The 13,795-nt window shown below is 48.4% G+C and overlaps 1 protein-coding gene across 1 annotated transcript in view; it reads left to right on the top strand.

Annotated features, from left to right (window-relative positions):
- ercc3 (excision repair cross-complementation group 3) overlaps positions 1-13,795 on the top strand; it is a 53,192-nt gene that overhangs the window by 9,916 nt on the left and 29,481 nt on the right. Inside the window, exons 3-5 of the mRNA XM_065022160.1 lie at positions 4,558-4,727; positions 5,196-5,340; positions 7,739-7,923. Coding sequence (XP_064878232.1) covers positions 4,558-4,727; positions 5,196-5,340; positions 7,739-7,923 — 500 coding nt within the window. The remainder of the gene's footprint in view (positions 1-4,557; positions 4,728-5,195; positions 5,341-7,738; positions 7,924-13,795) is intronic.

Below are 13,795 nucleotides of genomic sequence, written 5' to 3'. Positions count from 1 at the left end.
TAGTGCATCTAAATCTTTTAAGGGGGGAGTGAGAAGGATTACTTTATCCTATTCTAGGTATTCCTTAAAGAGGTGGGGTTTCAGGTGTCTCCGGAAGGTGGTGATTGACTCCGCTGTCCTGGCGTCGTGAGGGAGTTTGTTCCACCATTGGGGGGCCAGAGCAGCGAACAGTTTTGACTGGGCTGAGCGGGAACTGTACTTCCTCAGTGGTAGGGAGGCGAGCAGGCCAGAGGTGGATGAACGCAGTGCCCTTGTTTGGGTGTAGGGCCTGATCAGAGCCTGGAGGTACTGAGGTGCCGTTCCCCTCACAGCTCCGTAGGCAAGCACCATGGTCTTGTAGCGGATGCGAGCTTCAACTGGAAGCCAGTGGAGAGAGCGGAGGAGCGGGGTGACGTGAGAGAACTTGGGAAGGTTGAACACCAGACGGGCTGCGGCGTTCTGGATGAGTTGTAGGGGTTTAATGGCACAGGCAGGGAGCCCAGCCAACAGCGAGTTGCAGTAATCCAGACGGGAGATGACAAGTGCCTGGATTAGGACCTGCGCCGCTTCCTGTGTGAGGCAGGGTCGTACTCTGCGGATGTTGTAGAGCATGAACCTACAGGAACGGGCCACCGCCTTGATGTTAGTTGAGAACGACAGGGTGTTGTCCAGGATCACGCCAAGGTTCTTAGCGCTCTGGGAGGAGGACACAGTGGAGTTGTCAACCGTGATGGCGAGATCATGGAACGGGCAGTCCTTCCCCGGGAGGAAGAGCAGCTCCGTCTTGCCGAGGTTCAGCTTGAGGTGGTGATCCGTCATCCACACTGATATGTCTGCCAGACATGCAGAGATGCGATTCGCCACCTGGTCATCAGAAGGGGGAAAGGAGAAGATTAATTGTGTGTCGTCTGCATAGCAATGATAGGAGAGACCATGTGAGGTTATGACAGAGCCAAGTGACTTGGTGTATAGCGAGAATAGGAGAGGGCCTAGAACAGAGCCCTGGGGGACACCAGTGGTGAGAGCACGTGGTGTGGAGACGGATTCTCGCCACGCCACCTGGTAGGAGCGACCTGTCAGGTAGGACGCAATCCAAGCGTGGGCCGCGCCGGAGATGCCCAACTCGGAGAGGGTGGAGAGGAGGATCTGATGGTTCACAGTATCGAAGGCAGCCGATAGGTCTAGAAGGATGAGAGCAGAGGAGAGAGAGTTAGCTTTAGCAGTGCGGAGCGCCTCCGTGATACAGAGAAGAGCAGTCTCAGTTGAATGACTAGTCTTGAAACCTGACTGATTTGGATCAAGAAGGTCATTCTGAGAGAGATAGCGGGAGAGCTGGCCAAGGACGGCACGTTCAAGAGTTTTGGAGAGAAAAGAAAGAAGGGATACTGGTCTGTAGTTGTTGACATCGGAGGGATCGAGTGTAGGTTGAGAGAAGATGAGACTGTAAACTCTCCTTGCAGTACTAGTTATTGTCTAAGTCCCTCTCATTATATAAACACTGTTGGGTGTGTCTATTTAGAAAGATGAGACTGTAAACTCTTCTTGGAGTATGCAGCAGTACTAGTTATTGTCTAAGTCCCTCTCATTAAATAAACACTGTTGGGTGTGTCTATTTAGAAAGATGAGACTGTAAACTCTTCTTGGAGTATGCAGCAGTACTAGTTATTGTCTAAGTCCCTCTCATTATATAAACACTGTTGGGTGTGTCTATTTAGAAAGATGAGACTGTAAACTCTTCTTGGAGTATGCAGCAGTACTAGTTATTGTCTAAGTCCCTCTCATTATATAAACACTGTTGGGTGTGTCTATTTAGAAAGATGAGACTGTAAACTCTCCTTGCAGTATGCAGCAGTACTAGTTATTGTCTAAGTCCCTCTCATTATATAAACACTGTTGGGTGTGTCTATTTAGAAAGATGAGACTGTAAACTCTTCTTGCAGTATGCAGCAGTACTAGTTATTGTCTAAGTCCCTCTCATTATATAAACACTGTTGGGTCTGTCTATTTAGAAAGCTCCTATACCCCCGATGAGCAGGTATTTTCAGTTGAGTTTTTTTAAAATAAAATATATTTTGTTGAAGGAAGAGAAACTCTGATGTAATATGTTGTTACCACAAGGTGTCGTCTGAACATCGGTGTTTTCATCAAGAGATGAGAAAGATACGTTTTAATATGTCTGGATAGTTGATACACTGAGTGATGGGGTTTAATATGGTGGATAGTTGATACACTGAGTGATGGGTTTAATATGGGGTTTAATATGGGGTTTAATATGGTGGATAGTTGATACACTGAGTGATGGGTTTAATATGGGGTTTAATATGGTGGATAGTTGATACACTGAGTGATGGGGTTTAATATGGTGGATAGTTGATACACTGAGTGATGGGTTTAATATGGGGTTTAATATGGGGTTTAATATGGGGTTTAATATGGTGGATAGTTGATACACTGAGTGATGGGGTTTAATATGGTGGATAGTTGATACACTGAGTGATGGGGTTTAATATGGGGTTTAATATGGTGGATAGTTGATACACTGAGTGATGGGGTTTAATATGGTGGATAGTTGATACACTGAGTGATGGGTTTAATATGGGGTTTAATATGGGGGATAGTTGATACACTGAGTGATGGGTTTAATATGGGGATTAATATGGGGTTTAATATGGGGTTTAATATGGTGGATAGTTGATACACTGAGTGATGGGGTTTAATATGGGGTTTAATATGTCTGGATAGTTGATACACTGAGTGATGGGGTTTAATATGGTGGATAGTTGATACACTGAGTGATGGGGTTTAATATGGTGGATAGTTGATACACTGAGTGATGGGTTTAATATGGGGTTTAATATGGGGTTTAATATGTCTGGATAGTTGATACACTGAGTGATGGGTTTAATATGGTGGATAGTTGATACACTGAGTGATGGGTTTAATATGGTGGATAGTTGATACACTGAGTGATGGGGTTTAATATGGTGGATAGTTGATACACTGAGTGATGGGGTTTAATATGGGGTTTAATATGGTGGATAGTTGATACACTGAGTGATGGGGTTTAATATGGGGTTTAATATGGGGGATAGTTGATACACTGAGTGATGGGGTTTAATATGGTGGATAGTTGATACACTGAGTGATGGGGTTTAATATGGGGTTTAATATGGGGTTTAATATGGTGGATAGTTGATACACTGAGTGATGGGTTTAATATGGGGTTTAATATGGGGTTTAATATGGTGGATAGTTGATACACTGAGTGATGGGGTTTAATATGGTGGATAGTTGATACACTGAGTGATGGGGTTTAATATGGGGTTTAATATGGTGGATAGTTGATACACTGAGTGATGGGTTTAATATGGGGTTTAATATGGTGGATAGTTGATACACTGAGTGATGGGGTTTAATATGGTGGATAGTTGATACACTGAGTGATGGGGTTTAATATGGTGGATAGTTGATACACTGAGTGATGGGGTTTAATATGGTGGATAGTTGATACACTGAGTGATGGGTTTAATATGGGGTTTAATATGGTGGATAGTTGATACACTGAGTGATGTGGTTTAATATGGTGGATAGTTGATACACTGAGTGATGGGGTTTAATATGGGGTTTAATATGGGGTTTAATATGGTGGATAGTTGATACACTGAGTGATGGGTTTAATATGGGGTTTAATATGGGGTTTAATATGGTGGATAGTTGATACACTGAGTGATGGGGTTTAATATGGTGGATAGTTGATACACTGAGTGATGGGGTTTAATATGGTGGATAGTTGATACACTGAGTGATGGGTTTAATATGGGATTTAATATGGGGTTTAATATGGTGGATAGTTGATACACTGAGTGATGGGTTTAATATGGGGTTTAATATGGTGGATAGTTGATACACTGAGTGATGGGGTTTAATATGGTGGATAGTTGATACACTGAGTGATGGGGTTTAATATGGTGGATAGTTGATACACTGAGTGATGGGGTTTAATATGGGGTTTAATATGGTGGATAGTTGATACACTGAGTGATGGGGTTTAATATGGGGTTTAATATGGTGGATAGTTGATACACTGAGTGATGGGGTTTAATATGGGGTTTAATATGGGGTTTAATATGGTGGATAGTTGATACACTGAGTGATGGGGTTTAATATGGGGTTTAATATGGGGTTTAATATGGTGGATAGTTGATACACTGAGTGATGGGGTTTAATATGGGGTTTAATATGGTGGATAGTTGATACACTGAGTGATGGGTTTAATATGGGGTTTAATATGGGGGATAGTTGATACACTGAGTGATGGGGTTTAATATGGTGGATAGTTGATACACTGAGTGATGGGTTTAATATGGGGTTTAATATGGGGTTTAATATGGGGTTTAATATGGTGGATAGTTTAGGTGAAGATGTGACTCATTATTAGGAAGGGGTTCCTTGTGTTTGGTACCCGGTGTATGTGAAGGTGTTGTGTCCATGTTAAATCATCCATATATTCACCTCCATGTCCCATCTCTCCACAATCTCTCCTCCTATCCCCCCCTCCATCTCTCCTCCTCTCCCCAGGTGCGGGGAAGTCTCTAGTAGGGGTAACGGCAGCCTGTACGGTCCGTAAGCGCTGCCTGGTCCTGGGGAACAGCTCTGTGTCAGTAGAACAGTGGAAGGCTCAGTTTAAGATGTGGTCGACCATCGACGACTCTCAGATCTGCCGCTTCACCTCAGATGCCAAGGACAAGGTAAGAGATACAGCAAACACCATTGAGCTTTTTAAAATCCCCCTTTTAAATTCCGTCTTTCAAAAGCCACTGTGTTTTGAGCTTTTTCAAATCCCCCTTCTCAACTCGGCCTTTCAACAGCCTCTGTGTGGCAGGGTAGCCTAGTGGGTTAGAGCGTTGGACTAGTAACCGGAAGGTTGCAAGTTCAAACCCCCGAGCTGACAAGGTAACAATCTGTCGTTCTGCCCCTGAACAGGCAGTTAACCCACTGTTCCTAGGGCCGTCATTGAAAATAAGAATTTGTTCTTAACTGACTTGCCTGGTTAAATAAAGGTCAAATAAAGAAATAAAAAAATAATGATCTCTTTTTACTGCTTCTTGTTTTACTTTTAATTTATTCATTTCAAGTTCTTGTTTTAGTTTCAAAGTGTGTTGCGGTTTTAAAATGCACTTTTAAATGAAGTTAGATTTTTTTGTTTGTTTTTGAAGCCGATTGGCTGCTCGGTGGCCATCAGTACATACAGCATGTTGGGGCACACCACCAAGAGGTCTTGGGAGGCAGAGCGAGTGATGGAATGGATGAGGTCCCAGGAGTGGGGTCTCATCATCCTGGACGAGGTGCACACCATCCCTGGTGAGTATACGGGGTCAGGGGTCCATGGTTAAATTAGGAGGGATTACGTCTAGTCCACACCATCCCTGGTGAGTCTTTGGGGTCAGGGGTCCATGGTTAAGTTAGGAGGGGTTAGGGTTAGACCACACATTCCCTGGTGAGTCTTTGGGGTCAGGGGTCATGGTTAAGTTAGGAGGGGTTAATGTTAGTCCTCACCATCCTTGGTGAGTCTGTCTATCTCTCTGTGGTAAAGGTTCAGAAGTTAAGGGGTTTTGGTTAGTGCGTAACAATGGTGGCAGGTACGCGTAACGACGGTGACAGGTGCGCGTAACGACGGGGACAGGTGCCACGTAACGACGGGGACAGGTGCCACGTAACGACGGGGACAGGTGCCACGTAACGACGGGGACAGGTGCCACGTAACGACGTGGACAGGTGCCACGTAACGACGGTGACAGGTGCGCGTAACGACGGGGACAGGTGCGCGTAACGACGGTGACAGGTGCCACGTAACGACGGGGACAGGTGCCACGTAACGACGGCGACAGGTGCGTGTAACGACGGGGACAGGTGCGCGTAACGACGGGGACAGGTGCGCGTAACGACGGGGACAGGTGCGTGTAACGACGGGGACAGGTGCGCGTAACGACGGCGACAGGTGCGCGTAACGACGGCGACAGGTGCGCGTAACGATGGCGACAGGTGCGCGTAACGACGGCGACAGGTGCCACGTAACGACGGGGACAGGTGCCACGTAACGACGGGGACAGGTGCCACGTAACGACGGGGACAGGTGCGCGTAACGACGGTGACGGGGACAGGTGCCACGTAACGACGGGGACAGGTGCCACGTAACGACGGGGACGGGTGCCACGTAACGACGGTGACGGGTACCACGTAACGACGGGGACGGGTGCCACGTAACGACGGGGACAGGTGCCACGTAACGACGGGGACAGGTACGCGTAACGACGGGGACGGGTGCCACGTAACGACGGGGACGGGTGCCGCGTAACGACGGTGACAGGTGCCACGTAACGACGGGGACGGGCGCGCGTAACGACGGTGACAGGTGCCACGTAACGACGGGGACAGGTGCCACGTAACGACGGGGACAGGTGCCACGTAACGACGGGGACAGGTGCCGCGTAACGACGGGGACAGGTGCCGCGTAACGACGGGGACAGGTGCCGCGTAACGACGGGGACAGGTGCCACGTAACGACGGGGACAGGTGCCACGTAACGACGGGGACAGGTGCCACGTAACGACGGGGACAGGTGCCACGTAACGACGGGGACAGGTGCGCGTAACGACGGGGACAGGTGCCACGTAACGACGGGGACAGGTACGCGTAACGACGGGGACAGGTACGCGTAACGACGGTGACAGGTGCCACGTAACGACGGGGACAGGTGCCACGTAACGACGGGGACAGGTGCCACGTAACGACGGGGACAGGTGCCACGTAACGACGGGGACAGGTGCGCGTAACGACGGGGACAGGTACGCGTAACGACGGGGACAGGTGCGCGTAACGACGGGGACAGGTGCCACGTAACGACGGCGACAGGTGCCACGTAACGACGGGGACAGGTGCCACGTAACGACGGGGACAGGTGCCACGTAACGACGGGGACAGGTGCCACGTAACGACGGGGACAGGTGCCACGTAACGACGGGGACAGGTACGCGTAACGACGGGGACAGGTGCGCGTAACGACGGTGACAGGTGCCACGTAACGACGGGGACAGGTACGCGTAACGACGGGGACAGGTGCGCGTAACGACGGGGACAGGTGCGCGTAACGACGGTGACAGGTGCCACGTAACGACGGGGACAGGTGCGCGTAACGACGGGGACAGGTACGCGTAACGACGGGGACAGGTGCGCGTAACGACGGTGACAGGTGCGCGTAACGACGGGGACAGGTGCGCGTAACGACGGCGACAGGTGCGTGTAACGACGGGGACAGGTGCCACGTAACGACGGGGACAGGTGCGTGTAACGACGGGGACAGGTGCGCGTAACGACGGGGACAGGTGCCACGTAACGACGGTGACGGGCGCGCGTAATGACGGTGACAGGTGAGGGGAAGTAGTATACCTGACAGGGGTCGTATTAATGTGTATCCCAAACCGTTCGGATGCTACAGACAGAAGTTGTCAGATCGGCTGAACCGACTTCAGACGAGTCCCCAAGACGCTCGTGTTGGTGCGAGTCTCGTCTTTCCACAGGGGGGGGGATCATAATAGTTTGTAGACCAAACCGTTCGGACGCTACAGTCGATTTTATGAAGACGGGATTTTCAGTTAAACTTTAGGAGTTTAACTGACCGAACACCAGAAAATCTGTTTCTCACTTCTGTGATGTTTCCAAAACATTTATCTAATAATGTCTGCGTTGTCTCGCCCTGTAGCTAAGATGTTCCGTCGGGTTCTGACCATTGTCCAGGCCCACTGTAAGCTGGGTCTGACCGCTACGCTGGTCCGAGAGGACGACAAGATCGTTGATCTCAACTTCCTGATTGGGCCCAAGCTGTTCGAGGCTAACTGGATGGAGCTCCAGAACAACGGGTACATCGCTAAGGTCCAGTGTGCCGAGGTTAGTCCATCATCCATACCTGTACCAGTCTGTGTGGGGATAAACCTGGGTTAGTCTGTCATCCATACCTGTACCAGTCTGTGTGGGGATAAACCTGGGTTAGTCTGTCATCCTGTACCAGTCTGTGTGGGGATAAACCTGGGTTAGTCTGTCATCCTGTACCAGTCTGTGTGGGGATAAACCTGGGTTAGTCTGTCATCCATACCTGTACCAGTCTGTGTGGGGATAAACCTGGGTTAGTCTGTCATCCATACCTGTACCAGTCTGTGTGGGGATAAACCTGGGTTAGTCTGTCATCCTGTACCAGTCTGTGTGGGGATAAACCTGGGTTAGTCTGTCATCCATACCTGTACCAGTCTGTGTGAGGATAAACCTGGGTTAGTCTGTCATCCTGTACCAGTCTGTGTGGGGATAAACCTGGGTTAGTCTGTCATCCATACCTGTACCAGTCTGTGTGGGGATAAACCTGGGTTAGTCCATCATCCATACCTGTACCAGTCTGTGGGGATAAACCTGGGTTAGTCTGTCATCCATACCTGTACCAGTCTGTGTGGGGATAAACCTGGGTTAGTCTGTCATCCATACCTGTACCAGTCTGTGTGGGGATAAACCTGGGTTAGTCTGTCATCCATACCTGTACCAGTCTGTGTGGGGATAAACCTGGGTTAGTCTGTCATCCTGTACCATCCTGTGTGGGGATAAACCTGGGTTAGTCCATCATCCATACCTGTACCAGTCTGTGTGGGGATAAACCTGGGTTAGTCCATCATCCATACCTGTACCAGTCTGTGTGGGGATAAACCTGGGTTAGTCTGTCATCCATACCTGTACCAGTCTGTGTGGGGATAAACCTGGGTTAGTCTGTCATCCTGTACCAGTCTGTGGAGATAAACCTGGGTTAGTCCGTCATCCATACCTGTACCAGTCTGTGTGGGGATAAACCTGGGTTAGTCTGTCATCCTGTACCAGTCTGTGTGGGGATAAACCTGGGTTAGTCTGTCATCCATACCTGTACCAGTCTGTGTGGGTATAACCTGGGTTAGTCTGTCATCCATACCTGTACCAGTCTGTGTGGGGATAAACCTGGGTTAGTCTGTCATCCTGTACCAGTCTGTGTGGGGATAAACCTGGGTTAGTCTGTCATCCTGTACCAGTCTGTGTGGGGATAAACCTGGGTTAGTCCGTCATCCATACCTGTACCAGTCTGTGTGGGGATAAACCTGGGTTAGTGTGTCATCCTGTACCAGTCTGTGTGGGGATAAACCTGGGTTAGTCCTTCATCCATACCTGTACCAGTCTGTGTGGGGATAAACCTGGGTTAGTCTGTCATCCTGTACCAGTCTATGTGGGGATAAACCTGGGTTAGTCCATCATCCATACCTGTACCAGTCTGTGTGGGGATAAACCTGGGTTAGTCTGTCATCCATACCTGTACCAGTCTGTGTGGAGATAAACCTGGGTTAGTCTGTCATCCATACCTGTACCAGTCTGTGTGGGGATAAACCTGGGTTAGTCTGTCATCCTGTACCGGTCTGTGTGGGGATAAACCTGGGTTAGTCTGTCATCCTGTACCAGTCTGTGTGGGGATAAACCTGGGTTAGTCCTTCATCCATACCTGTACCAGTCTGTGTGGGGATAAACCTGGGTTAGTCTGTCATCCATACCTGTACCAGTCTGTGTGGGGATAAACCTGGGTTAGTCTGTCATCCATACCTGTACCAGTCTGTGTGGGGATAAACCTGGGTTAGTCCATCATCCATACCTGTACCAGTCTGTGTGGGGATAAACCTGGGTTAGTCTGTCATCCATACCTGTACCAGTCTGTGTGGGGATAAACCTGGGTTAGTCTGTCATCCTGTACCAGTCTGTGTGGGGATAAACCTGGGTTAGTCTGTCATCCTGTACTAGTCTGTGTGGGGATAAACCTGGGTTAGTCTGTCATCCATACCTGTACCAGTCTGTGTGGAGATAAACCTGGGTTAGTCTGTCATCCTGTACCAGTCTGTGTGGGGATAAACCTGGGTTAGTCTGTCATCCATACCTGTACCAGTCTGTGTGGGGATAAACCTGGGTTAGTCTGTCATCCATACCTGTACCAGTCTGTGTGGGGATAAACCTGGGTTAGTCCTTCATCCTGTACCAGTCTGTGTGGGGATAAACCTGGGTTAGTCCGTCATCCATACCTGTACCAGTCTGTGTGGGGATAAACCTGGGTTAGTCCATCATCCATACCTGTACCAGTCTGTGGGGATAAACCTGGGTTAGTCCATCATCCATACCTGTACCAGTCTGTGTGGGGATAAACCTGGGTTAGTCTGTCATCCATACCTGTACCAGTCTGTGTGGGGATAAACCTGGTACACCCTCTGGACAGGACACTAGTCTATCTCCTGTTTCTGTAGTGAGACAGCTTGATGTACCAGGACACCCTCTGGACAGGACACTAGTCTGTCTCCTGTTTCCTTGGAGAGACAGCTTGATGTACAGGACACCCCCTGGACAGGACACTAGTCTATATCCTGTAGTGAGACAGCTTGATGTACCAGAACACCCCCTGGACAGGACACTAGTCTATCTCCTGTAGTGAGACAGCTTGATGTACCAGGACACCCCCTGGACAGGACACTAGTCTATCTCCTGTAGTGAGACAGCTTGATGTACCAGAACACCCCCTGGACAGGACACTAGTCTATCTCCTGTTTCTGTAGTGAGACAGCTTAATGTACAGGACACCCCCTGGACAGGACACTAGTCTATCTCCTGTAGTGAGACCGCTTGATGTACCAGGACACCCCCTGGACAGGACACTAGTCTATCTCCTGTTTCTGTAGTGAGACAGCTTTGATGTACCAGGACACCCCCTGGACAGGACACTAGTCTATCTCCTGTAGTGAGACAGCTTGATGTACCAGGACACCCCCTGGACAGGACACTAGTCTATCTCCTGTAGTGAGACAGCTTGATGTACCAGAACACCCCCTGGACAGGACACTAGTCTATATCCTGTTTCTGTAGTGAGACAGCTTAATGTACAGGACACCCCCTGGACAGGACACTAGTCTATCTCCTGTAGTGAGACAGCTTGATGTACCAGGACACCCCCTGGACAGGACACTAGTCTATCGCAGGGATTTACCCCCAATCTATTTCATTAATGCTGATTGTCAAGCAGAGATGCACTGGGTCCCAGTTCCCCAGTCTTTGGTATGACTCGGCCAGGGGTCAAACTCCCAATCTTCCAATCTCAGGGTGGACACTCTAACCACAAGTCCAGTGAGTTGGTCAGATCTCCATCTTGCCAGCTACTATTTTGTGTCTGGGGGGGTTTGGGCAACAAGCGGATAAGGCAGGGCTGTAGTTCAGGAGGGGGGTGGGTTGGGCAACAAGTGGATAAGGCAGCGCTGTAGTTCAGGAGGGGGGGTTGGGCAACAAGTGGATAAGGCAGGGCTGTAGGTCAGGAGAGGGGGGTTGGGCAACAAGTGGATAAGGCAGTGCTGTAGTTCAGGAGGGGGGTTGGGCAACAAGTGGATAAGGCAGGGCTGTAGTTCAGGAGGGGGGTTTGGGCAACAAGTGGATAAGGCAGGGCTGTAGTTCAGGGCTGTAGTTCAGGGCTGTAGCTCAGGGCTGTAGTTCAGGGCTGTAGTTCAGGGGGGGGGGGGTTGGACAACAAGTGGATAAGGCGGGGCTGTAGTTCAGGGCTGTAGCTCAGGGCTGTAGTTCAGGGCTGTAGTTCAGGGCTGTAGTTCATGGCTGTAGCTCAGGGCTGTAGTTCAGGGCTGTAGCTCAGGGCTGTAGTTCAGGGCTGTAGTTCAGGGCTGTAGTTCAGGGCTGTAGCTCAGGGCTGTAGTTCATGGCTGTAGCTCAGGGCTGTAGTTCAGGGCTGTAGTTCATGGCTGTAGCTCAGGGCTGTAGTTCAGGGCTGTAGCTCAGGGCTGTAGTTCAGGGCTGTAGTTCAGGGCTGTAGTTCAGGGCTGTAGTTTCTCTATGTCAAACTGCCGTTGTATTTAAACTAGAGGTCGACCTGTTTTCAACGCCGATACCGATTATTGGAGGACCAAAAATGCCGATTTTTGTAAATATTTGTATTCCCTATTTAGTACACTACTTTAGACCAGGGCCCTATAGAACCCTATTCCCTATATATAGTGCACTACTTTAGACCAGGCCCCTATAGAACCCTATTCCCTATATAGTGCACTACTTTAGACCAGGCCCCTATAGAACCCTATTCCCTATATAGTGCACTACTTTAGACCAGGGCCCTATAGAACCCTATTCCCTATATAGTGCACTACTTTAGACCAGGGCCCTATAGAACCCTATTCTCTATATAGTGCAATACTTTAGGACAAAGCTATATAGTATATTAGAAGGGTATATGAGGACAGAGCTATATAGTATATTAGAAGGGTATATGAGGACAGAGCTATATAGTATATTAGAAGGGTATATGAGGACAAAGCTATATAGTATATTAGAAGGGTATATGAGGACAGAGCTATATAGTATATTAGAAGGGTATATGAGGACAAAGCTATATAGTATATTAGAAGGGTATATGAGGACAGAGCTATATAGTATATTAGAAGGGTATATGAGGACAGAGCTATATAGTATATTAGAAGGGTATTTGAGGACAGAGCTATATAGTATATTAGAAGGGTATTAGGGGACAGAGCTATATAGTATATTAGAAGGGTATTAGGGGACAGAGCTATATAGTATATTAGAAGGGTATATCAGGACAGAGCTATATAGTATATTAGAAGGGTATATGAGGACAGAGCTATATAGTATATTAGAAGGGTATATGAGGACAGAGCTATATAGTATATTAGAAGGGTATTTGAGGACAGAGCTATATAGTATATTAGAAGGGTATATGAGGACAGAGCTATATAGTATATTGGAAGGGTATTGGGGGACAGAGCTATATAGTATATTAGAAGGGTATATGAGGACAGAGCTATGTAGTATATTAGAAGGGTATATGAGGACAAAGCTATATAGTATATTAGAAGGGTATTTGGGGACAGAGCTATATAGTATATTAGAAGATTATATCAGGACAGCGCTGTTGACCACATTAGAAGGGTATTTGGGGACAGAGCTATATAGTATATTAGAAGGGTATATCAGGACAGCGCTGTTGACCACATTAGAAGGGTATTTGGGGACAGAGCTGTTGAACACGTTTTGGGTCAGCCCCAACGTGATCTAGGAAGTGTTTGGTGTTTCTGTCTTAATCCTTGTTAGTTCATCAAAATGAGCGAGAGGGCTGAAGTAATCAGGATTACTGTACGTGAGCTTGAGAATAATCCAGACCTTTATTTTTCGGAGAAGTCTGAAGCTTATTCTTTGTGAACTGGTGTGAACTGCTGTACCATAAAGCACACGCTATGTGGTAATCACCTGACGCTAACAAGGCAGACCACACCACTCGCGTTCCAAAATAAATGTAGAAATCTATATTATTCAACTATTGCATCCACACTGCTCCCGCGCGCCAACGAGCGTCTGCGTTGCCGAGGGCTAAAATAGAAGTCAGTTCTATTTCTGACGCAGATCGCGCTGCAAGTCCTGCCTCTCCCTTCTCATTGGTTTATAGGAGCAGGTGCCATCTCCTCATTGGCCGTACATGTCCTCTTTAGATCTCTATTGGTCCTCAAGGGGGGCTGTCCTCTTTAGATCTCTATTGGTCATCAGGGGGGCTGTCCTCTTTAGATCTCTATTGGTCATCAGGGGGGCTGTCCTCTTTAGATCTCTATTGGTCATCAGGGGGCTGTCCTCTTTAGATCTCTATTGGTCCTCAAGGGGGGCTGTCCTCTTTAGATCTCTATTGGTCCTCAAGGGGGCTGTCCTCTTTAGATCT

Source organism: Oncorhynchus nerka, linkage group LG2 (genome assembly GCF_034236695.1).
Source record: "Oncorhynchus nerka isolate Pitt River linkage group LG2, Oner_Uvic_2.0, whole genome shotgun sequence".
NCBI lineage: Eukaryota > Metazoa > Chordata > Actinopteri > Salmoniformes > Salmonidae > Oncorhynchus > Oncorhynchus nerka.
This window is presented reverse-complemented; position numbering and strand designations above follow the sequence as displayed.